This window comes from Dama dama, chromosome 5 (assembly GCF_033118175.1).
Source record: "Dama dama isolate Ldn47 chromosome 5, ASM3311817v1, whole genome shotgun sequence".
Lineage (NCBI taxonomy): Eukaryota > Metazoa > Chordata > Mammalia > Artiodactyla > Cervidae > Dama > Dama dama.
The window spans coordinates 84,318,118-84,342,946 of NC_083685.1; the positions used below are offsets into that span (position 1 = coordinate 84,318,118).

General features: G+C 49.6%; 1 protein-coding gene across 6 annotated transcripts in view; it reads right to left on the reverse strand.

Annotated features, from left to right (window-relative positions):
* Window positions 1–24,829, reverse strand: part of HNF1B (HNF1 homeobox B) — a 62,909-nt gene that overhangs the window by 33,427 nt on the left and 4,653 nt on the right. For 3 of the 6 annotated variants that reach the window (XM_061142750.1, XM_061142748.1, XM_061142747.1), the window contains exons 2-4: window positions 24,185–24,384; window positions 19,231–19,417; window positions 16,962–17,197 (exon numbers count right to left, since the gene is read on the reverse strand). In XM_061142750.1, the coding sequence (XP_060998733.1) occupies window positions 16,962–17,197; window positions 19,231–19,417; window positions 24,185–24,384 (623 nt within the window). Of the gene's footprint in view, window positions 1–16,961; window positions 17,198–19,230; window positions 19,496–24,184; window positions 24,385–24,829 lie in introns of all 6 variants that reach the window. The other 3 variants (XM_061142749.1, XM_061142746.1, XM_061142745.1) reach the window with 1 other exon arrangement.

Consider the following 24,829-nt stretch of genomic DNA (forward strand, 5'->3'; position numbering starts at 1 on the left):
GAGGTGGGGTCTCCTGGGCAGTGGGAGGCTCAGCTTGACCCCATGTGGCCTTTGACCCTGAAGCCTGGGGGTCCCATTCCCTGGGGTCTGTGAGCTGCACCCAGAATCCGGTGGGATGCCTTTCACCCTTGACATTTCCAAGCCAATCACCCATCCCTGATAATGCAGGAATGTTCCTCTGGCTGGTGGACCTCTGCCAGCTCAAGGGCTCGTCCCAGCCACCAACAGAGTAAACATTACTCAACCGACCAGGGCCCTGTCACACACATTCTTCCCCTGTGTTCCTAACCTCACGCAGAGCGCAGCCTGGCCCTGTCGGCTCTGGAAATGGGGATCGAAAAATCAGGCAGGAGCGAGAGTGCAGAGGAGAAAGCTCTTCCAAAAAGGAAACAACCACGTCCATCAATTATAAGTAGACAGAGCTGTCTTCCCTGTGAAGTCAAAACACATTGGGTAGGCGGGGGTGGTGGCTGCGACGGAAAGGAATTAAGCCAGTCTTGACGGGTCCAGTACCGCATCCTTATAAACTCTCTCCCACTTTTCCTAAAGAGGAGTCACTTTTTATTTTTAGTTGCCGCCTGCGGGATCTTGAGTTGAGGTAAGTGAACTCAGTAGTGGCATGTGGGATCTGATTCCCTGACCAGGGATCAAATCCTGGTCCCCTGCATTGGGACCTCAGCCTTAGCCACTGGACCACCAGGGAAGTCCCGGGAAGTTCCCTTTCTTGAGGAGAGAGGCAGAGACACAAATTATTCAGGCTGGTGAACTTCTAAGACACTCACTTGGGGATGAAAGAATGTTAACAATTCCCCCGGCTTGAAACTGAGAACTCAAAAAAATGAAAACTTTCCAAGAGGCTGGCTTCACTGCCTCAGTTTCCTCACTGGTCACACAGGACCATCGCCGGTTCTTATTAACATTTTCTTCTCTCCGAGGATACAGATGGATGTTTGCCAAGGGTTGAGGAGATTAAAAATCTGAAAGCCTGGGAGTAAAAATCCGAGGCAAGATGAAAGCAATTTAAACAGGGGGCTGGCTTCAATTCCAGATCTCTTTCTCCCCAGGGTGGCTTAGTTAGGAATCCAATTCAAAAGAGGAGAAACACAGACAGACCTGCGGGGATGGTAAACATTCTTGAACTCAAGGAGTAAAAGTTGAGTGATACTTCAGGGAAGCCCACAAACTGGTTTTCTTATAAAAATCAAAGCAAACGTAACCAAGGAAAGAAAAAGGCTTCTATCAAAAGCATCTTGGCTGAGAAAAGAAGCGAATGTGTACCTGAGAAATGGCCCAGGTGGGGAGGTGGACCAGGCGCCAGGAACTCCGCCTGTCCAAGCAAAGCCCAGCTTGGCCACCACGCTTGCCCCTTAGCAGACAGCGGGTTTCTGCCGGCAAACGCCAGGGGATTTGCAGTGAACCCGGCGGCCTGGAGATGTAACTGCAGGTGGAAGCCACCCGGGCTAACCCTCGAGAAGCTGAGAGGTCCTCACACCTTAAGTGTTTTACACGGTCTGCTTCTCAGTGGGTTCCAGATGCCCACTGGACAGAGTGGAAGGCCAAGGTTCAAAGAGGAAGAAGTCATTTTCACCACCTCTTACCTAGGGTCTCCCAGCAAAGAAGACCTATTCTAAAGCCGACCGCTCTCCTTCTTCCCTGAAAGTCACACATTGACACCAGATACACATTGACCCCAGATTGAATCTCGGGGCTCCCCAGGTGGCGCTAGTGGTAAAGAACCTGCCTGCTAATGCAGGAGACATGAGACACGGGTTCGATCCCTGGGGCAGGATGATCCCCTGGAGGAGGGCATGGCAACCCACTCCAGTATTCTTGCCTGGAGAATCCCATGGAGAGAGGAGCCTGGCGGACTACAATCCATGGGGTGGCAAAGAGTTGGACACAACTGAAGCAACCTAGGATACACACACACGCTGAGCCTCCCACGATGATGCACAAATAGTTTGAAATGACTTTGTTTCAATTCTTGTTTCTTGGCTGCATCTCTCATTGGAACGTAAGCCCAATGAAGGCAGGACCTTGTCTGTCTTCTCCACAATCTCCTGCCTCAGAACCTTGCACAGACTATGCTCTGCCCTCGATAAGAGGACATGATGAATGAATGCATGACCCGCCCTTGAACCCTGACCGAGCAGTGGAGAAGTCCAACGGTATAACTGATCCTCTGAACCTCTTGGGTTTTCTGAGGTTGATGGGACACATGTATTTTTAAGGAGGAAGAAGGGGGAGTGAGAGAGAGAGAGAGAGATTAAAATATAATCAAAATGGAGAGACAGCATTGATGCATTTCAACAACTTCATGCTGGAAGGTGCGAAGTGGGGGTTCCAAGGAGTAAGTATGACACAGCAAGTCTCTCATTTCCCACCAGAGACCCTGGACGGTGCTTTATCCAGAGTAGAAAGAGCCAGGGGGATGCCTGTGGGGAGCCTACTCATTCCCCACTTCCTTTTTTTTAAAAAAAAAAACAACAAAACTTTTTATTTTATATTGGAGTATGGCTGATGAACAATGTTGTGACAGTCTCAGGTGGACACTGAATGGAATCAGCCATGCATATACGTGTATCCATCTCTCCTGGACTCCCTCCCATCCAGGCTGCCACATAACATTAAGCAGCATTCCTGGTGCTAGACAGTAGGTCCTTGCTGGTTATCCATTTCAGATATGGCAGTGTGTCCATGTTCATTCCGACCTCCCTAACTATCCCTCCCTCCCCCATGCTTCCCATCCTTCCCTACCTCTTGAGGCCCAAGCATATACAGGGGGCCTTTAACAGGGTGGGAATAGGCACCTCCGTTAACATGGGTTGACCATTTCTAAAGGGTTTAAGCTGCTGGAAGGAGCCCCAAATTTAGTCTTGCCATGTTAGAACCCAGTTTTAGGCCCCTTGGGTTAATTTGGGGGTCAGGAGGATCAATTACTGGGGATTTACCATGGCAACCTGAGTAACTCAAATGGCTTTTTCTCCAGAGTAGTCTAAGGTAAAGCTAAGAAGGGTTAACGATGGACATCGTTAGGCCTAAAGGCTCTGGGGGCAGACAGAGGCCTGCTGCAGTCTGGCTCCTGGGGTTTCCTTTCTGAGAGGCTGCCTTTGCAGGCAGGGTAATGTGGCTGCAACAAAGGCCCCCTCGGCTGGACTGACGGGGAGAATCATGATGCTCCTAGTGGGGCTGGAGAATGGGGAGGGCCATAAAGTCATCAGCAGACTGAGCCACTGGGTGTCCACATAAAAGTGAGGGCCCATAAACAGACATCTGTATTGTGACTGAAGGGCTAATAAAACTGCCTTAGAAGAGAGAGGTTTTCCACTGCGACCTATTCATACGCAGGACCCTACTGGGAGGTGATACCCGAGAAGAAGATCCTTGGAGGCCTGGCAAGTGTCAGAACTGCCTCATTATGGGAAGCTTGCCTGGCCAGACCCCAGCCTCTTTCTCACTGTCATGGAGGGCAGCTCCAGAATCATTGTCATCATCATCACCATCATCACCATCATCAGCGACAGACAGCCCCGGATCACCCAGCAGGCTCGCGGATGCTGGACCAGGCACCAGCAGGTGTTGGGCCCTGAGACCACAGAACGTGGATGGTCACTGGCTTCCACTGACCCGGAGCACCAGTAATGTGCTTAGGGAGCACCCTGAGACCTGATAGCTGCTTAGTTTCCTTACTGTCTCTCCAGATGACAGCTAGGCAGTAAGTCCAATCCCTTTTCTAGACCTCAGTTACTCAATGGAAACTTAGGAAGAATGATTCTTGCTCTTTCTTGCCCCAAGGGATGCTGGTAAGAGATGATAAAGGGGAGTAATCTAGAGTGAAGTACGTCGGACAGAGAAAGACACATATCATGTGATATCACTTGTATGTGGAATTAAAAAAAAAAAAAAAAAAGAGTACAAATGAACTTACCTACAAAACAGAAATAGAGTTACAGATGTAGACAACAAACTTATGGTCACCAGGGGTGGGAGGGAGGGATAAACTGGGAGATTGGGACTGACAAATACACGAACATATAGAACAGATAACTAATAAGGACCTACTGCTTAGCACAGGGAACCCCACTCATTACTCTGTAATGGGCTAAATGGGAAAAGAATCTACAAAAATGAATAGATATGTATCCGCCTGCAGCGCAGGAGACCTGGGTTAGATCCCTGGGTTGGGCTCCCCTGGAGAAGGGAACGGCTACCCACTGTAGCCTGGAGAATTCCATGGACTGTATAGTCCACGGGGTCGCAAAGAGTTGGACACGACACGACTGAGCGACTTTCACTTTTTCATGTATGTATAACTGATTCACTTTGCTGTACATGTGAAACTAACACAACGTTATAAATCAACTACACTCCAATACAAGTTTTTTTAAAACGGAAGTCATCTAGTAAAACTAAACTGAACTAGTAATCTAGTACACCAAACTAGGAGAAGCTTAAGGGAGAAAGAATAATAACAAGTTCTTTGAAAACTTCCTGGTAGTGTTTAATATTGAGTGATTTTTTTGGGTGAACTGTATACTTAAGTTAGCAATGGCACCCCACTCCAGTACTCTTGCCTGGAAAATCCCATGGAATGAGGAGCCTGGTAGGCTGCAGTCCAGGGGGTCGCTAAGAGTTGGGCATGACTGAGCGACTTCACTTTCACTTTTCACTTTCATGCTTTGGAGAAGGAAATGGCAACCCACTCCCATATTCTTGCCTGGAGAATCCCAGGGACAGAGGAGCCTAGTGAGCTGCCATCTATGGGGTCGCACAGAGTCGGACACGACTGAAGCGACTTAGCAGTAGCAGCAGCATACTTAAGCAGTATTCATGGAGGTGGAGCTGAATGACATCATTTCTAGAAAGGGGAGAATATGCTTTACGTGATAATATGTACATATGTTATGTATAGAATGAAAGTAATTCCATGTTCAGCTTGAAAGTGAATAAGAGACTTATAAAGCAAGGCATTTACGCATGAAGCTTTTGAATAGGAAGCTCTCCATAAGAGATATTGTCAGTCCACTAATACATGGAAGGTGTACCAGGTGCCAGGCACGGGGCTGTGGGCTGGAAACTCAATGGTGAAAAAAGCCAACTCGGGCTTAGCACCGCCCACGTTTCTCTCACTCGGAATACATGTTAAGCTCATCATCTGTCTCTCTCCCTCCTGGGTGAGCTGGATTTTTAGCGTGTTCGGGGATGACCTTCTTCATGGTGAAAGTAAGACTGACTCGGCATCTTTCTCTGTCTTTGACAGGTAGAAATGCAAACCTTACACTCCACGCGGAACTACGAGTCTCAAAAAGAAGGAGGAAAAGGCTCATTTCTGTTTCCATCCCTAAGACATCCTGAGATAAATTAAGCTCCTATTTTGTATCCACCAGGTAAACTGATGTTTTACAAATGGGAGATGCTGTCCAGAGATTTTCCATCCTTTCTAAGCAAGGATTCACTGGGCCTCATGGCCAGCCCGATTTAACAGGTGCCGACTGAGAAGATGCCCCCTGTAGTGGGCAGGGCCAGAAGGCTTGGGCAGGCACGCTGCCACTCAAAGGCCCTGAAAGTGTTAATTTTCAGCAGTTATAGGTGTCTCGTTTATACCCATTATAAATCTGTTTATTGTGACTGGCCCCACCCAATCTGCTGGAGCTGTAAAGCTCTAATGGTCCCTAATAAACATGGAAGGCACACAGTTCCTGAAATGGGGAAGGAGAAAGGGAGTGAGGGTGACCAGGAGGGAGAGAGGCAGATATGAGCTTAACAAAAAAATATCACAATGGCAAAACTCCCTCTGCAACTTCAAACAGCAGAGCCCTGGAGCCCCAATCTCCAAATAACCTGTCAGAGCTGAAAGGTCTCATCAGCCAGAATCCCTGAGATGTTAAACGATCGGCCCAAGGTCACCCCTGCTCCTCAGCGCCTCGGGGCTCCTGGATCCTAGTCTAGGGCCCTCAGACCAGCTCTCTCACCTCTTCTACTTCGATAGGAGACCTTCAGGACTGCCGCCAACCCCTTTAGACTCCAGCCTTGCCCCATCTAGCCTGTGATGTCCAGCCCTGACTATCCATCCACATTTCTTAGGGATTCGTTGAAACTTCCCTTGCCTGAGAACTTATTCCATATTCTGACTCTAAAAGGTGTGATGGGGGTCTGTGCATGTTTTCAGTTGCTTAGTTATGTCCAGCTCTTTGCGACCTCATGGGCTGCAGCCCACCAGATAACTCTGTTCATGGAATTTTCCAGGCAAGAAAGCTGGAGTGGGATGAGATGGCTTTCCTCTTCCAGGGCTCACCCAGGGATCGAACCCGCATCTCCTGCATCTCCTGCATTGGCAGGCAGATTCTTTACCACTGAGCCATCTGGGAAGCCCCAAAGACATAGGTACTTTTTATAATAATAAGCTCCCCAGACACCTTTGATGTGGCCTGGGAAGCAGATCTGAGAACCACAGATCTTGTTAATACTTGAGTTTCATTCTTCCCGACCTCTCAAATGACTAGCAGGATTCACGAAAAGGGAAACTCTTCCAGGGTGAAACTGCAAACCACAGCCTTGTCCAGAACTCAGGCAGTACCAAAGCTCTTCCTCTCTCTTGATGCCCGGGAGGGTACCTGAGTCAACCCAATAACTCCTTCCGGGTCAAGCACCATGTGGGGGTGCTGGATGCATTTTATCATGTTTAAGCCTCACATGATAGCCTGAAGGAGATATATGTTATGATCCCTGTTTAACAAATGAAAAAACCAAGGCTCAGAGAGGCTAAGTCACTCATTTGAGGCCATATGGCCACGGAGTGACAGAATCACAATTCAAGCCCAACCTTGTTTGGGATGCTACACCTTGCTACCCAGACACACCCCTCTGAGCATGGTCCTGAAAAGGGGCTGCCTGTGACCAGCTCGCCTAGGGGATGTGGACTTCCCTTAGGAAAGTCAATAGACACTAAAGAGTGTCTATATGCACGGTGTGTCTCCAGCTTGGGAGGGACACACTGTGTACAGGTCCTGAGAAATCTCTTGAGTATCCTAGAGGGCTGGAGAGACTGAGCCTTGCTGGTCAAGCTCCTCCGTGGCTGAACTCCCACAGGTGTGGTTTGGACAGGGCTGCTGAAGCCAGACCAGAGGGTGCTAGGGAGGTATCTTAAAGCAGATGGCTCAGGTAGAGGAATGTCGCTTCCAGAAATTCAGCCCTCAGGAGTATCTGAGGTTTTCGGTGTTCACTGTGGGAATTGTGTCCACCCAACCCCTTCTTACTGCTCTTTTGCCTGAAGTTTGGGGAGCTTCCTTCCTAAGAACAAAGGTCATGAAGCTTCTCAGATTTGGCCTCCACCAGGAAAGCACCACACCCCCTCTAAGTGGCAGGTTCCCAGGGCTAATTACCAACAAGCAAGGGTATTCACAACCTTCATTAAAGGAGAGGAATGCCTTATTAGGTGGAGGAAACTCAGGGTCATCTTACATACCTGACCATTTGCTACATGGTCATGACCCTGCCTGTACCCATGGCCATCCATGGTTCTTCCCAGCTTTCTCTCACTGTTTAGCATCAATTCACTGAAACCTGTGATACTGGATGTGTGCTCAGCCACTCAGTCATGTACATCTGACTCTTTGTGACCCCATGGACTGTAGCCCACCAGGCTCCTCTGTCCATGGGATTTTCCAGGCAAGAATATTGGAGTGGGTTGTCATTTCCTCCTCCAGGGGATCTTCCTGACCCAGGGATCGAACCTGGGTCTCCTGCATTGCAGGTAGATGCTTTACTGCTGAGCCATTGGAGAAGCCCATGGTGCTGCAAACGCCCTATGGCTATCACAGAGCAGTCCTTCCTGGAAGCAGGAAAGCCTTCCTCAGACCCAATGACTCCAAGAAGAAAGCCTGAGTCTGCCGCAAACACCAAGATGAGTATCTAGTAGAACTACTCAAATTGTCTCAAAGTCAAGATCGAAAGATAAGAGGAACAGAAGGAAAGAGGAATAACCCAAACCACTAAGCTCTGCAAGGACTGCTAATAGGTACCATTTATGAGAGCCTGTAATATCCTCGGTGCTTTACATATATTATCTCATTTAATCCTTTGGCATCTGCATGAGTGGACGCCCCCATTTTACACATTGAGAAACTGAGACTCAGAGATCCCAGATACTTGCCCAGGGTCACACAGCTGATGAGTGGCCAAGTTGAGGTTGGAATCCAGGTTGACCTCCATAGCTCATGATTCTGTTGTTACGCCCACTGAATTTATAACAGCATTTCCCTAGAGTATCTTTTTTGTTATTGTTCAGTCACTCAGTCCTGTTTAACCCTTTGCGACCCCATGAACTGTAGCACATCAGGCTCCCCTGTCCTTCACCACCTCCTGGAGTTTGCTCAAACTCATGTCCATTGAGTCAATGATGCTATTCAACCATCCCATCCTCTGTTGTCCCCTTCTCCTCCTGCCTTCAATCTTTCCCAGCATCAGGGTCTTTTCCAATGAGTTCATTTTTAGCATCAGGTGGCCAAAGTATTAGAGTTTCAGCTTCGACATCAGTCCTTCCAGTGAATATTCAGGATTGATTTCCCTTAGGATGGACTGGTTAGATCTCTTTGCAGTCCAAGGGACTCTCAAGAGTCTTCTCCAGCACCACAGTTTGAAAGCATCAGTTCTTCTGCACTCAGCCTTCTTTACTGCCCAACTCTCATATCTGTACATGACTACTGGAAAAACCATAGCCTGGAGTATCTTTCAGTTCAGTCGCTCAGTCGTGTCCGACTCTTTGCGACCCCATGAATCGCAGCATGCCAGGTCTCCCTGTCCATCACCAACTCCCAGAGTTTACTCAAACTCATGCCCATTGAGTCGGTGATGCCATCCAACCATCTCATCCTCTGTCATCCCCTTCTCCTCCTGCCCCCAATCCCTCCCAGCATCAGGGTCTTTTCCAATGAGTCAACTCTTCGCATGAGGTGGCCAAAGTATTGGAGTTTCAGCTTCAGCATCAGTCCGTCCAATGAACACCCAGGACTGATCTCCTTTAGGATGGACTGGTTGGATCTCCTCGCAGTGCAAGGGACTGTCAAGAGTCTTCTCCAACACCACAGTTCAAAAGCATCAATTCTTCGGTGCTCAGCCTTCTTCACAGTCCGAGTCTCACATTCATACATGACCACTGGAAAAACCATAGCCTTGACCAGACCAGACGGACCTTTGCTAGCAAAGTAATGTCTCTGCTTTTTAATATGCTATCCAAGTTGGTCATAACTTTCCCTCCAAGGAATATCTTTAGCGTATATTAAATGTCAGTGTTGTTGATGGTCAGGCATCTATGGCACGGCCAGGCACTGGGATTTTCAGAAGTCCTCCAGTTGATTCTAAGGTGCGGTAAGATTTAGGAACCATTGTCCTAGAACAAAGGTCAGTAAACAGTGGTCTGCAGGCCAAAGCAGCCTATTTTTGAACGACCTATGAGCTCAGAATGTTTTTTCTATCCTTAAGTGGTTTTTAAAAAGAAAAAAGAGTATTCTGTGATACACAAAAATCATAGGAAATTAAAATTTTAATCCCACCACAGCCATATCCATTTGTTCACACCTGGTCCATGGCTGCTTTTGCTCTCCAAAGGCAGAGCTGAGCAGCTGTGACTGAGACAGTATGGCCTGAGAAGCCTAAAACAGTCACCATCCGGCTCTTCATAGAAAGTTTGCCAACCTCAACACTAGCGTTCTTTTCTGAGGGGCTGCACTGCGTCTTCATTGCTACACGTGGGCCTTCTCTAGTTGCAGCGAGTGGGGCTCCTCTCTAGTTGTGTTACATGGGCTTCTTATCGTGGTGGCTTTTCTTATTGTGGTGCATGGGCTCTAGGTACACGGGCTTCAGCAGCTGCAGCATGTGAGCTCAGTAGTTGGGCTGTATGGGCTTTGTTGCTCCGAGGCATGTGGGATCTACCCCGACCAGGGATTGAACCTGTGTCCCCTGCATTGACAGGCAGATTCTTAACCACTGGACCACCAGGGAAGTTCTGTAGCCGAGTTCTTATGAACAGCTAGGATGATAACCAGGACTGAATGTGTTTGACTTTATTTGGGGGCTAGATTTCAAATATACATATATGTATATATGCATATATTCATATATACATTATGATATATACATATATACGCTTTTTTCCCCCTCCCCATTCATGTTAGATATTGTGGCTTCCTATCGAGCAGTTAGCTTCAAAGACCCTAGCACAGCTCCCTGCCTCTCTCTGCACCTTTGGCGCTTAATTCTCTCCCAGTTCTTGTCAGTTTCCATCAAACCTTCAACAAACAGACTCCAAGGACACTTCTCCCACAACCTGCAGGCGGGGGCAATGTGCTTGCAGGCAGCTTCCTTCCACCTCAGGACCCCACGGAAGGCAGCAAGGAGTCCTTGAATTCCCTAAGGGTCCTTCAGGGGGATTAGGCAGGCAGGTAGGGCTGCTCCAGCGATAGGACTCCAGTATCTGCTCGGCCCCTTTGTGGCCAGGCTGGAGCCCCACTGACCCTGGCAGCCAGGCTTCTTTGTATGCAGACCAGGGTTGGCCCGCTATCAGGGGGATGCTGCCAGCAGAATGCTCTGAAGGCTGGGCCTCTTAATCTCATTAATATCCTGATTGTCTTCCCCAATCTAGTGGCAGCCGATGGGGTGGTACCCGCAAGATAAAAAGACCTTTGAATTCAACAGATAAAATGGCAGTCAGATAAAGTCCCTACAAGGAGAACACTGGAGCCCTGGCCACGCCAGAACTCCACATCACTATAAACGTGTTTTCTAAAATAGCAGATGACACAAGGCAGGGTTTGCTTCTCTTCTGAACGAAAAGAACCTTCTACTGAGGGACAATGGGGCTTCTTTACTATGGGGAGGTTTGCTGCTGTGGAGATGAATATTTTTACAACTGCCCTCATAAACCCCCTCAGCTTGTCTGCTGCCCAGGGAGTGGGCGGGACTCCAGAGGTGAGCCGAGGTGCTTGCACTGTCTCCCAAGCCCCATTAAGTTGTTAAGGCATTTAGTGCCCCAGACAGTGCCGACTGCAAGGGCAGTTCAAATCTCCACCCAGATGGGGATGGGGTGGTGAAAGAGGAGGCTTTGATTTCTTCCCTGGGCAGGGCAGAAAATCCACCTTGGTCAGGGGCAACAGTTGCGGGGGTGGGGGGTGGGATGAGGCGGGGAAGCTGCAAAACAGCCAGCCCGGGAGACCCCACCCTTAAAGCCCCTTTGTCATTCAAAGAGAATAGTAAGAATGTGGGAGAAGAAGGAACTGTAGGAGGATCCTGTGAGTGTTGCTTTCCATGCCTGAAAGCGCTTAGTATCTGCGGAAAGCAAAGAGAGAAAGTCTGTTCAAAACCTGTCTCTGCCGCTTATGAACTCCATGTGCCTGTACGTTCACTCAGCCGTGTTCGACTCTGATCCCATGGACTGTAGCCTGTCAGGCCCCCTCTGTCCCTGGGATTCTCCAGGCAAGAATACTGGAGTGGGTTGCCATTTCATCTTCCAGGAGACTTTTCCCCACCCAGGGATTGAACCTGTGTCTCCTACGTCTCTTGAATTGCAGGCAGATTCTTTACCACTGAGCCACCAGGGAAATTGGGTAAAGTACTTGCATTCTAAACACCTCAACTTTCTTGATTATAAAATGGGGTAAGGATATAGATAGTGTCCACCCTATGAAGTCATGAGGATTAAATAAGATGATGCAAATATAGCCCAGGACCTGGTATCCAGGAAGGGCTCTATCAGCATTAGCTGTTCTGATTATTCAAAGTTACTCACAACTCTGGGCACTTTTGAGATTTCCTTGGATTCTGTAGATTTCGCTGTCAGGTAAAGTCAGAGTGACCACATGGATGTCCTGACCCAGAGTCTGATTAGTCTAAGACCCAGGGTTAGATTTCTACAGGCAAGTTAGAAGGAGAAGTAACAGGGGATGAGGGGGAGGCCGGAGGCAGGATTCTCTGGTTCTCTAGCTCTAATCTGACCATGGCGGGGGCGGGGCAAGAACAGCCCCTGGGCTAGGAGAGGGAGGAAATAGCATTTGAAGGGAGGGAGGAGCAAGCAGCCACAGAAATACACGTCTCTAGTAGTGGCACACAGGCTTAGTGGCCGCGCGGCATGAGGGATCTTCCCAGATCAGGGATTGAATCTGTGTCTCTTGCATTGGCAGGCGGCTTCTTTACTACTGGGCCACCAGGGAACTATTGAGCCTGTGCTCTGAAGCCTGGGAGTCGCAACTACTGAAGCCTGCGCATCCTTGCTCTGGAACAAGAGAAGTCCTCGCACCACAACTAGAGAGTAGCTCCTGCTTGCCTTAATCAGAGAAAACCCAGGCAGCAACACAGACCCAGCACAGCCAAAAGAAGTAAGATGGTAACAAAACAACAACAAAAAAGAAAGACACACCTCTTCTTGGGTAAAGAGGCTTTGGGGCTCAGGGCATCCAAAGCTTATCCTGCGAGGCTTCTTCTCGCCTCTGGACTCCCTTTATTTCAAGGAGAGTGAGCCTCCACCTCCTTGAAAGGTGATACAGGAGATCAGGTGTTGGGTGAGTGAAGGCTGATGGAGACCTCTGCCTCTCCCTTGCTGTCACAAGGAGGCCAGGGGACCTTGCTGGAGGCAGCTGGGTGAGTTTGCCACAGTCAGGAGCAAAGGGGACAGTACGCAAGGCCACCAGAGATGATGTAGCCAATCCCAGGGCTTGAGCCAAGGCTGGCCCAGCTTCCATCCCACGCCAACTTCCTCCTCCTCCTTGGGCGGATCAATACAGGCACCAGTCTCCAACCAGTCCGCTTCCTCGCCACAGCCCTGCTCTCTGACCTTTGGGGGGCCTTTCCCTTGATTCTGCTCCAGAATGGAGGTTGGGGCCATCACTCGGGGCCTGCTCAATGGCCTCAGAATGGGCTGTCACAGGGCCTATAACCGGGGACAGCTCCTGCTGGCGAGAGCTGGGATGGGGGGCTGCAGATAAAGGCCTTCCCGGCTGAAGATAAATGGCTGCTGGCAGCCGGCTACAGTAACTCCAGGCCCCCAAGCAGAGCAAACAAAGGGTGCCCCTGTGACACTCCCTGGAAAGATGAAGGCCCATCAGCGGCAGCCAGCCTTGTTCAAAGCCCCAACTTAATTGTCAATTAAGCATGCATGAGGGAGACAAAGCCGTGACAAGCCCGGGCTGCATGCTGGCGTGTGATTGTAAAGCCGGGAGGGGCAACGCCGAAAACAGCTGATTCTGCTGACCATGTGTTTGTAGGGCACCTTGTCACCAATCAGCCGCTGACAGAGGCAAAGGGCTCCTCCTGCCACTCCTATTGTGCCGGACATTCCAGGGCCAGGGTCACACTGTGGTCACCATGGGCAAGTGGGGCCACAGCACTGTCAGCGTGGCCGGGGGAGGGGTGGGGGCTCAGGTGCAGAAGAGGTGCTCTCCTCCCCAGGGAGAAGGGTCAAGGGAAGATGCGTCTCGAGGCGCCTCCTGTCCTCCTGGCTCGGGGACTGGAGTTTGGAGGGGAAAGAGGGGACAGGGTGGGGGCTTGGGGATGGGGACTTTGTCTCCCCAGCTCAGCCCTAGAAGTTGCGAGTCTTGAGTCTGGATGTTCGTTTCTCCTCGGCCACCGTAGAGCTCTTTTCTGCATCCAGGTATGTTTGGGGCTTGGTTAGAGACCACAGCTTGGTTGCAGGGACCATGATGGTAAGTAAGTATATCATGAGGAGTGCAGACCAGACCTTCCCCGAGCGCTGGGCTTCAGCCTGTCTTCTGGGTGGCCTGGGCCCACTTCCCTGGAGACCGTCACCGCTCCTGTGCTGCCTGCTCTGGGAGCTGAGGACAGGGACACCTCCTGGGGTGTAGCATCCTGCACCCCAGCCCAAGGGCCAGAACAGTTCACTGTCTTTTAGCAATAAGGCCCCAATGTGTGAAATTGAAAAGGAAATAGATTCCTGCTGCCTGTCACCAAAGAGGCTTGCTCCTTGGCAGAAAAGCTACGACCAACCTAGACAGCATGTTAAAAAGCAGAGACACTACTTTGCCGACAAAAGTCCATCTAGTCAAAGCTATGGTTTTTCCAGTAGTCATGTATGGATGTGAGAGTTGGACTATAAAGAAAGCTGAGTGCGGAAGAAATGATGCTTTTGAGCTGTGGAGTTGGAGAAGACTCTTGAGAGTCCCTTGGACTGCAAGGAGGTCCAACCAGTCCATCCTAAAGGAAATCAATCCTGAATATTCATTGGAAGGACTGACGCAGAAGCTGAAACTCCAGTACTGTGGCCACCTGATGTGAAGAACTGACTCATTTGAAAAGACCCTGATGCTGGGAAAGATTGAAGGCAGGAGGAGAAGGGGATGACAGAGGATGAGCTGGTTGGATGGCATCACCGACTCAATGGACATGAGTCTGAGCAAGCTCCAGGAGTTGGTGATGGACAGGGAAGCCTGGGGTGTTGCAGTCCATGGGGTCACAAAGAGTTGGACATGACTGAGTGACTGAACTGAGGTGAACTCACTGTTGCGGTGACCATTTGTTTAGCTTTCTGTGGTAATAATAATGGTGACAGTAATCATGGTTTGGGCTTTCCTGGTGGTTCAGTGATAAAGAACCCTCCTGCCAATGCAGGAGACGTGTGTTCGATCCCTGGGTTGGGAAGATGCCTTGGAGAAGGAAATGGCAACCCACTCCAGTATTTTTGCCTGGGAAAACCCATGAACAAAGGAGCCTGGCGGGCTACAGTCCATGGGGTTGCAAAAGAGTCAGACACAACAGTGACTAAACAACAACAAACAACGGTTATGGTTTACTGGGAAAGACGATGTTTACACAGTCTCTCACTGAATTCTCACGTGGACCCCAGGTGGGAGGTACCCTATCTCCATTTTACAGACAGGAAACTCAGACTCAGAGAAATTCTATGAATTGGCCGCGCTGCAGGTTATGGGGGTTAGAACCAGGATTCAAAACTAAGTCCAGAGAATCAGTCCCTGGTGGGTGTGGACCATCTTGATGAACTGAGTTAAAATTCAGGGAGAAAGGTAGGCACTAAAAATATACAGTGGCCCATAAGGATCCTTCCATAAATAGCAGCTCCTCCCTACCAAGGGGCACGAAACTCTCAAAGATAAACTTGATCCCTGGCAGTTCTGGGGGCTCCACGCCAGCCTCCCAACTAGACCAGAAGCCCCCAGGGGCAGAGATGCGTGTCTTACTCATCACTAGCTTGGTGCCCACACTCAACCTGTGTCTGTGCTGTAGGAAGGTACAGGGTGAGATTCTATAGCCCTGGGTTCTAGTCCTTGTTCCGCTACCATCGCTTTAGGGAACTCTGCAAAGTTACTACTTCTTTCTGGGCCTCAATTTCCTTCTTCCAAGTCCCTCCCAGTTTTAACATTCCCTGATACATAACACGGTCTCAACTTCCGGGGACTCCGGAGAATCCACTTCCAGTGGGACGTGCCTTCTGAGACCGATCGATCGGTGGTGTCTTGGGCTGTGTTTCCCGGCCCCCTGCCCAGGCCCTGGTACCTGCTCTGGCCCCTCCAGCCCCGCCTCTCTGGGTCTCCTGTCACTATACAGAATGCCTAAGCCGTCGACCCTGTGCTGACCTCACCACAACCCCAGCTTGTCAGAAAGCCACTGGGCCTTTGTTTGGCTTGCAGGCTCCCTGACTTTGGTGTGGAGATCACAGGTCCCAGCACAATGGCCATTGTCTTCTCAATAACGCCCCTTGCCCCAGCCACGCCCCCCGCAGCTCTCAGCTCCAGCTCCCTGGATTATTACCGCAGACGGGCTGCCTTACTTAGCCATTGGGCCAGTGTTCATCTGCAGGCTTCGCTGCCTCTCAGGAGTGACCCCAACTTTCTTCCTATGTGGCTGAGCCCTTCCCTTCGGTTGGCAACAGCACCCAGAAAAGCGCCCCTCCCTGGCCCAGGCTTCACGCTGGACAGAGACCCCCGAGGAGGTCATGCCGGCGGTGCGGGAGGTGGGGGCACAGTGAGGAGTGGATGCTTGCAGCTCGTCCAGGTGGGGGCTCTGAGCCAGCGCCCCCGGCACTCAGGTCAGCTCCCGGGTCTCAGGCCTCTCCCAGCAGAAGGGCAACCAGCCGGTGAGGGGACAGAGTGGTTTTAGAGCCATCCCCAGCATTGGAAGTGGCGCTTGGCTCCTTCTGCAAACCCCTCCCCGAGCAGGCAGTAGACCGTACCACGCTCTGTCTACACGGGCGCCACACCAACCTCAGCAAACACATCATGCTGGGAAGCCAGCTTTCCCGGAAGGACCCACACAGCCCTCAGCATGTGGGGGTGCTCTCCCACCAGGAAGGAAGGTGTGGGATTCCTCCCGACAAGCCCACGCCCCAGAACAGGGGCATCCTCGTCCAGGCCGGGCGGGGCCTGGCACACACAGCGCACAGTAGGTACTCAGCTGATTTTGACCAACTCATCACTGCCAAGGTTTCATGTGACCAACCCTACCCTAACTCTGGCAGTGCACAAACGTCCCCAAGCAGAGGGGTCCTTGCCCAGAGGCCCCTGGACTCCTCCTGCTGCAGATGGACAGAGCCCTGGGGATGCACGCGAACGGGGTGGAGGAAGCGACCCCTCTGCCGGCGGTGTGGACCTGGCACACAGACAAGACAGGCTGCTCCGTCTCATCTGGTGGCGGCCGTGACCCGCTGAGTCAGCAGCCACACACACACACACACACACACACACACACACACACACACACACACACACACAGGAGAAAGGAGCCTGGAGAAGAATGGGGAGCAGGGCTCCCTGGAGGCTGAGCAAGGATGCAGAGGAAATCCGACCACGACCGCACGCTACTCTCATGAGAACATTTCAGCAGCAGAAGGAAGTCAGCCCTAGGACCGTCCCAAAGCACTTCCTCTTCTGAGACATCATGAGACCCCTAGGGGAAAAGCCGGAAGGTCGGATTGCCAAGTGGTGGGGCTGGGCCCTACTTACCTGGCAGTTTGTTTGGAGGGGAGGTGCTGGGCTGGTGGTGGGGGGAGCCGTGGGAGAGCAGGGTGTTCAGGCCATGCGTCTGGCTGGAGCTGTAGGCGTCCATGGCCAGCTTCTGCCGGAACGCCTCCTCCTTCCTGCGGTTTGCAAACCAGTTGTAGACGCGGACCTCAGTGACCAGGTTGGAGCCCAGGCCGTGGGCTTTGGAAGGGGAGACGCCTCGCTGCAAACATTCCGCCCTGAGAACAGGAGAGAGGGGAGATGGTGAGTGAGGGTGGTTTGGGGGAAGGCCCACTGGCATTTGGCCCCAGGTACACGATAGCGGGGGGCTTCCCTGGTGGCTCAGTGGTTAAAGAATCCACCTATCAGACAGGGGACTCGGGTTCGATCTCTGGGTCAGGAAGATCCCTGGGAGAAGGGAATGACAAGTCACTCCAGTATTCTTGCCTGGGAAATCCCATGGACAGAGGAGCCTGGCGAGGTACATACAGTCCATGGGATCAGAAAGAGTTGGACATGAGTGAGTGATTGAGCACACACTCATACTATCATGGAGCAAGGAGGGTGCTGGTAAGGAGTGTGAAGAGTGGCAAGGAGTGTGAAGCGGCCAAGGATAGAGTTTGGGAAGCCTAAGAAATGGCCAGCCTGTGTGGTTATCTGATGAGATGGCTGGATGGCTGGAGCAGGGTGGAACACAGGTTCTGAGTAGGTTCACTGCCCCAGAAGCCTGGGCTTAGCCTTTGGTGTGGCTCCTGAACAAGAGAGGAAGGTGAGGGGCAGGCATCTCAGGCAGAAGCCTCCTGACACCGTGTGTGACTATTTTTCCTGTCCTACAAAAGACAATTTCCTTTGCTGGCCTAGTTTGAGCCCCTCCATAGCACTCTGAAATGACTTCTGATCTTCCAGGGTTTAGACACCCTGCAAAGGTGCCATGGAAGCCAGATTCCTTATTCACACAATAGGAATCACTTCCAAAGGGCAAACTGGGTGAGGAATAAATGAGGACACAGCAGCAGAGATAGCTGGTCTCCAGTCATCATCGCTGAGGAAACCCCAGTGCCAGGTGTGAGAGAGATTCTTAGACACCACTGGATACTGGGGGGCTTCCCTCTCATCAGTGGGGGCCAGAGCATAGCTGAGGACTCTGTGACATGTCTGGGCAGAGGGTTTCACCTCCCCAGGCCCCTGCCAGACCTCCCTAGCTGCATCATCTCCCTGCCAGAGCCGGTCTAGCCCAGAGACAGAGAGAATCCACAGATCTTAGCCAAAGCAAAGAGCAGATTTTTTTTAAAAGTGAAGGTTGGAATCAGAGCAGATGGGGCAGGAATGAAGCTAAAGGATATCTGGAGGATTTTCAAATAGTTTTCTTTAAAACGTGACAGCCTGGGTGGGAGGGGAGTGTGGGGGAGAATGAATACACGGTATATATGTGTGGCTGAGTCCCTTCACTGTCAGCTATACCCCAATACAAAATAAAAGCTTAAAAAAAATTCCATGTCATTAAAAACAAATGAACTCTACAAAAACAACTCTAATCAGCGTGGGCAGAGTGGAGGGAATTCTGACCAATTCTTGCTCTCCTGCTTAGTTTCCCTTTGAACCAACATTTGGTCTAGGCCAAAGCCAGTCTGTGGCTAAGGAATACCTTTCCTTTGGTCTGTAGGGGGCTCAAACGCATGATTCTCCCTTCACTGGCATATTTTAGACGATCATTCTCCATCATTCCCTGGGATAATAGTTCATAGGGCTATGCCACAGAAAGACATCCCCTGGTTAACAACCAGTTCAGCAAAATGAAGTGTGTTTCTTGACTGCAGGACTTCTCAGAGCCTTTACTATAAGAATGTACTGTTGTGACTCCCTAAGAGAAAGTATGCAGGTGATGTTTCTCAGGCTGACTTAGTAGTGACTTGAAATGAGGGTTCTGCGGAACACACTTTGGGAAAGACTGATTTAGCCACAGTTATCTGGGTAAGTGGGCTTCCCCGGTGGCTCAGATGGTAAAGAATCTGCCTGCAATGTGGGAGACCTGGGTTCAGTCCCTGGGTTGGGAAGATTCCCTGGAGGAGGGCATGGCAACTGACTCCAGTATTCATGCCTGGAGAATCCCCAAGGACAGAGGAGCCTGGCCGGCTACCATCCATGGGGTGGCAAAGAGTCAGACACAGCTGAGTGACTAAGCACTAGTGTCTCAACACTCCAGGACTGGGGGGATGGAGCTCAGGTCCATGTGCCTGCCCGCCTGCCCTGGGGGAGCTTCCGGTGGCGTTACCTGTTGCATTCCTCCACTAATGCCTCCCTCTCTTCCTTGCTGGGGTTCTTTTGCCGGTCGTAGGCCTGGTACAAGATTTGCTGGGACGCGGGCCCCCATTTGAACCGGTTTCGACGCATCTTCTTGTTGGTGGGCTCAGAGCAGGCGTCATCGGACTGCCCAGGCCCCTGGCTCTGTTGACTGAACTCTGGAAAGAGAAACAGCAGCTGATCCTGACTGCTTTTGTCTGTCAAATTTCCAGAACTCTGGACTGTCTGGTTGAATTCTGAAAAGAGAAAGGAGTAGATTTGATAGAGTCTGTAGCCTTCACTCAGCAGATAGACAGACAGACAGACAGACCGGTCAATGGACAAAAATACCTTTATGTCTCTCCCCTGAGCTTTGGGGTCTGCTGTCAACTATAGGTGGGAATGCCGGGGTGGGGGCAGGCTCACCAGGCCCCTCACTGCCCATTTCTGTTGGCTCCACCAAAGCCAACCCCTTTCCTTTCTTTGGAGGAGCTCAAACGTGGCTGACCATTGTTCTCAGGACAATTTATTATTATTATTTCATTGGCTCACTGGCTCTCAGACATGAAGCAACACTCTGATTCCTGAAGTCTTGTGTTTTGATGTCAAGGAGATGAGTTCCACCAAGTCTCAGGTCTAGAGGGAAAAATGCTAAAAAGTACAATTTGCACTTAGACAAAATGTTCAGAGGCTGAAAATAGCTCTCTCCACCCATAGATCCTAGGGATCAACATTATGTTATGCTCTTTGTAAAACCCCAAGCCCCAAACCCTTTGACTACTGCTTTGAAATAAATATAACTGGATCTTTGTATTGGAAAAAGAAGAAGCAGCTCTTTAGAGCTCAATCATCTCAAAGGCAATGGGTGTGTGTGTGTGTGTGTGTGTGTGTGTGTGTGTGTGTTCAGGGGTCCGTTTATGAGGGAGACAGCCCAAGAGGGGAAAGTCTTACACACTTGCCCACACATTTGAAAGATGGGAAGTGCAAGAGATAGCAAACACAGGACTTTCCTAAGAATGGTGTTTTAAGAGTTGGAGACAAGTAAATATAGACGGTATGGAGCCCCCAAAAGTCCAATTCCCAGGACCTTGGCATATCATGACCCTCAAGATATTCTGATTGCATGAATGAAAGACAACAAATCGCCCAGTGGCGATCCCCTAGCCTCTGCGGCTGCCATGAGATTTGATATTTACTTGAGGAAGAGGCAGCCTCCTTGTTTTCTTCCTTATATCTGCATGAAGCAGAGTTCATCATAGTATTAACTCCATTTTACAGATGAACAAGCAGAGAGGCCAAGCACCTTGCTGAGCGAGGACCCATAACAGATTCATTTCCTAACTCCCGGTGCCCGTGTTCTGGACCTTGATGTTTTTCTTTCTTGGTTCCTGGAGTCATCCCTGCATGTCTCAGAAACTCTCAAGGTCCAAAGTCAGGCCACAGCTTGAATACTCTGCATGACACCCTACCATGAGGCCTTCCACCTACCTACCTCCAGCAATGGGGGACTTGCAGCAGTCTAAAGATCCATTTCCATTTTGGCCCATCAAGAAGTGGTGGGTCCCTAACAAGCCTAGACCCCCGATGCAGGTAGTGCTGGCCTTTGTTTAACTAGTCATTGATCAGATGAGTTAACGAGCTGTGTCCTTGGTAAACAGACAGAACATGTCACTGGAACCTTTGGTTGGAGCCCCACCCACTTTGGAAGATTCTCAGGCCATTTTCGGCTCTGTTTTCACTGGTTCCCAATAATTCCTTTAGATACCTGAGAGTGTCTTTGCCACATCTACTAGCAGGAAGTCACTGACTCCATGGGATAATGTAGGGTCCCAGCCAAGTTCTGTAATTCTTGGTCCCTTGGCTTCTCTGCCTGTGGAATGGGCCTGGTGAAGACTTGAAGGCCTTAAAGAGTCTTTTAGAACATGCACCCCTGGTCGGGATGATGGTGATGACAACGATGATCACCCAAATTCCAAGGGAAGTTCTACTGTACAAAGTACTTTTACAATTCCCGTATTACTTGGTCTTCACGGCAGCCATCTAAGTGCAGGGAGTCTGGGACAATCAGAGGGGGAGAAAGACGTCCTCTGCTCAGGGGGTGTCTGTCTCAGCATCTCCTCTCCTCCCTGTGGTCCTGTGGAGTTGTCGTGAATAACAGCCAAAGCCACTATGGATAATCGCGAGGACCCAGGATTAATACAAGGTTCCTCATTTGATGTGAAGAGATAACCAACCTGTCATCACAGTGAACATGTAATGAACCGTTTCTACAGTGAGGTTATTATACAAAGTCCGCCAAATGTATCCCTTCAACTAACTCTCACACCTCTCTTAGGAAGAATTGTTATCTGTGTTTTACAGATGAAGAAATTGAGGTTCAGACCAATTAGAGCCAGGGGCAGGAGCCAGGATGTGAACCTAGACTGTAGACGCTGAACTTACAACCCTTGATGGTGATGCCCCATGTGCATCACCTCTCACTAAAAACAAACCCAAAGCACACACCCACAAAACCTTCCAACGGGCCTTGGATGGAGGTGACAGAACTGACTCCTGAAGGTCTATCTGTGGTGGGTGCGAGACACACTTGCAGCTGTCCACAGAGTAATGGCCACCTCTGGCTGTTGGCTGCCCTTTTTGAAGAACCAGACTCTCACACATTCTCCACCCACCACCAAATCTCCCCTACTTCTTTCCAGATTAATGTAAGGTGGTGGTGGGGGGGTTGGTGCACAGAAAATGTTTGTTGCCCATAAAAATTAACTTGGAGAAGATGGCATCAGTAACCTCTTTATAGGCTCAAGAGCCAGCCTGGACAAGGAGATTCTTTCTGTGAAGATAGGCTCATGAATATTACCATTTATTACTTTTAGCTTATGAAAATTTGTTATCATGTGTCTTTTTTATTCTCCTGATTCTCTCTTACTATTTGCCACTTGTTACTTGTCCACTTGTGTCCTTCTCTTATTCATCTCTCTTCCTATTTTTTATCCAGTGCTAGTATATCTTGTATTCAACCTTCAAGAATTGGTTCAAATGACACCTCCTCCAGGAAGCCGTCCATGATGTCTCTAGGCAATTTAGCAATTCCTCTGGCTGTCCCTTGTGTATACTTTTATAACAGCTCTTAGAAAGCTGTCATTATTTATTCAAACATCTCATCTTCCTCATTAGGTTGTAAGTCCCTGGAGAAAAGAACCTGTGTATCTCACAGCCCAGCAAGTGCTTGGCACCTCATAGGTGCCCATATAATATTTACAGAATGAAGGGATGCTTCTTAAGCTTTCTGTCTTATGGGACTTTAAAACAATAATAACAATAATTGAAAAATCCTTTGCAGAGATGGTCATACATTTTTGCAAAATGCCATTCTCAAGCATCTTGAGAACCTTTCTGGGACTTCTATCTTTTAGAAGCTTTGGGTTGACCTCTCCTGCCTCCATCTTTCTGAAGGAAGTCCCACAGAATACAGAGAGGCGACTCAAATGGGATATGATGCCTGAGGCTTGGATTGGAGTGAAAGCACATCCCAAGGGTTCTCTGGCCTTTGGAGACTACGGTTCCTGAAACTTTTTCTTGGGCTTTACAGGAATTACAGGGAGTTGCTTCATGTCAGACACACAATTTCTTAAAGACACAGTCACCATGGATGGTGGATCATTCCCGAGTTTAAAAGGGGCCTCTTCCTCTCAGTAGCAAAGAGCTCTCACTGTGCTTCTTATAACCTATAAACTTCTTATAACCTTATAACCACCAGGAAGCTCCAACTTATCTAATGCTACCAGCAAAAGAGCAAATCACTGCAATATAAGGTGAACCCCTAACATCCTTGCATCTTGAAGGCCTTTCCAGCCCATGGACATTGAGACAATAAGTACTGAAACCATCACTTCAGGGCAGTGTGTGACAGAAAACAAGAGTGATTTTTAAAAGTAGTCCTCTAGCAAGACGGGAAAAACTCAGCCCAGAAAGTGGTGGAAACTCATATCTTAACAAAGACAGAGAAGCCCACAGCCCAGAGTGGAGTATGTGGGAAGAGTGAAAACTTACATAAAATTTTCCTAGAAAGAGGGCTGGATTGAAATAATCAAAATATAATGTAAAAGTACACTTTTCCTAAAATAAAAACACTAGATCACTGATACTCTTATCATTCAAAGGCAGTTCAAACTTCCCTAGCCTTCCAAACAAAAATCTCTCAGGGTTATTGCGTTGAAGAAATCTTGGGACAGAAAGGAAATTTGGGAAAGACAATGCGAAGGATAAGAATTCATCACCCAGAGTTGCAAATGCAGATGCTTTTACTGAGTCCTGCCTTAGCCAAAAGCAGATTCTTCCTCTGACAGGCTCACCAGCTGGGGTCTCAAAGCTCTCCCGATTTTGGTAAATGTGAATAAGCATCTTAAATTGCTTCAGAACTCAGCTGTACCCCCCACACCATTCTCCCAAACAACAGGGTCAAGTTCATAACATATCTATATGTAAGAGTGCCTTCTATTTTTTATACTCTTCGAGAGAGAAGGAAAATAACAATAATAGTGATCAATATTATTGATTGCTACTAAATGTCTTCCTTGGAAAGTCTGATCCATGGTCATGGATCAAGGGGAGAAGATGCTTGGCTTACTTCAGGTTCAATATTCTGCTGTCACCTACTTGGTTTCAAAAAAGAGAAAGATGTTGGAAGCAGGGACCAAAATATTCAAGGTGTGCCACACACTGATGGGCTTGGCAAATCAACTGGCTGGGGACTAGGGCATCTTGGGAGAAGAAAACGACATAAACCAGCTCATTGCAGGGCAGCCAAATCCACCTGACAGCTTCCTTATATTTGCCAAGTGCCACGCAGCCCTTGTTGATGAGAAGGAAGCTGAGGCGCCCCACAGGGGTCAGAGTGAGGGCAGAGGTCAGTCTTGGTGGGGCAGAGGCAGGTTGAAAGCACTTACGTCTGAGGATCTCCCGTTGCTTTCGGACGTACCAGGTGTATAAGGCGGCGCGCTTCTGGGTCTTCATGGGGGTGCCTTTGTTGAGATGCTGGGAGAGGTGTGATTGGTTCAGGCCGGTGACATCCACCACTTCCCTTTGGGGGATGTTGTGCTGTTGCATGTAGCCCTTGATCATTTTGGCAGCCCTCCACGGGTCCTCGCTAGACAGACAAGCAGAGGGTTAGGATGCTGGTGGAAGAGGTCGGGGACAAATATCCTCTTTCTAGAGGTTTTACTTAAACTCTGTGCAAAACACTGACCTTCCCCTATTTTTCCTCCTGCCCAAGTTACGTCCTGGGGAAAGAGGCGAAGCCGAAATAGGACCTGGACAAAAGAGGAGATGAAAGCTCCTATATAGTGTACTCCATCCCTTTCAACTGAGATTGGGAGGATAAAGAGGAAGATGACTTCCTTGCTTCAGTAATAGGAAAGCAAGCCCAGCACTCCCTCTCTGGAAGCAGAAAGAAAAGTTCCTGGGTGTTTCTTTTTGTTTTTGTTTTACGTTTTTCTTTGTTTGTTTGTTTTGCTTTCCTTCACTTCCCTGGAACGTGAGAGATCTTAAAGGAAGAGGCAGACCAGAGAGCAGAGGTGTCATTCGCTAGGGAC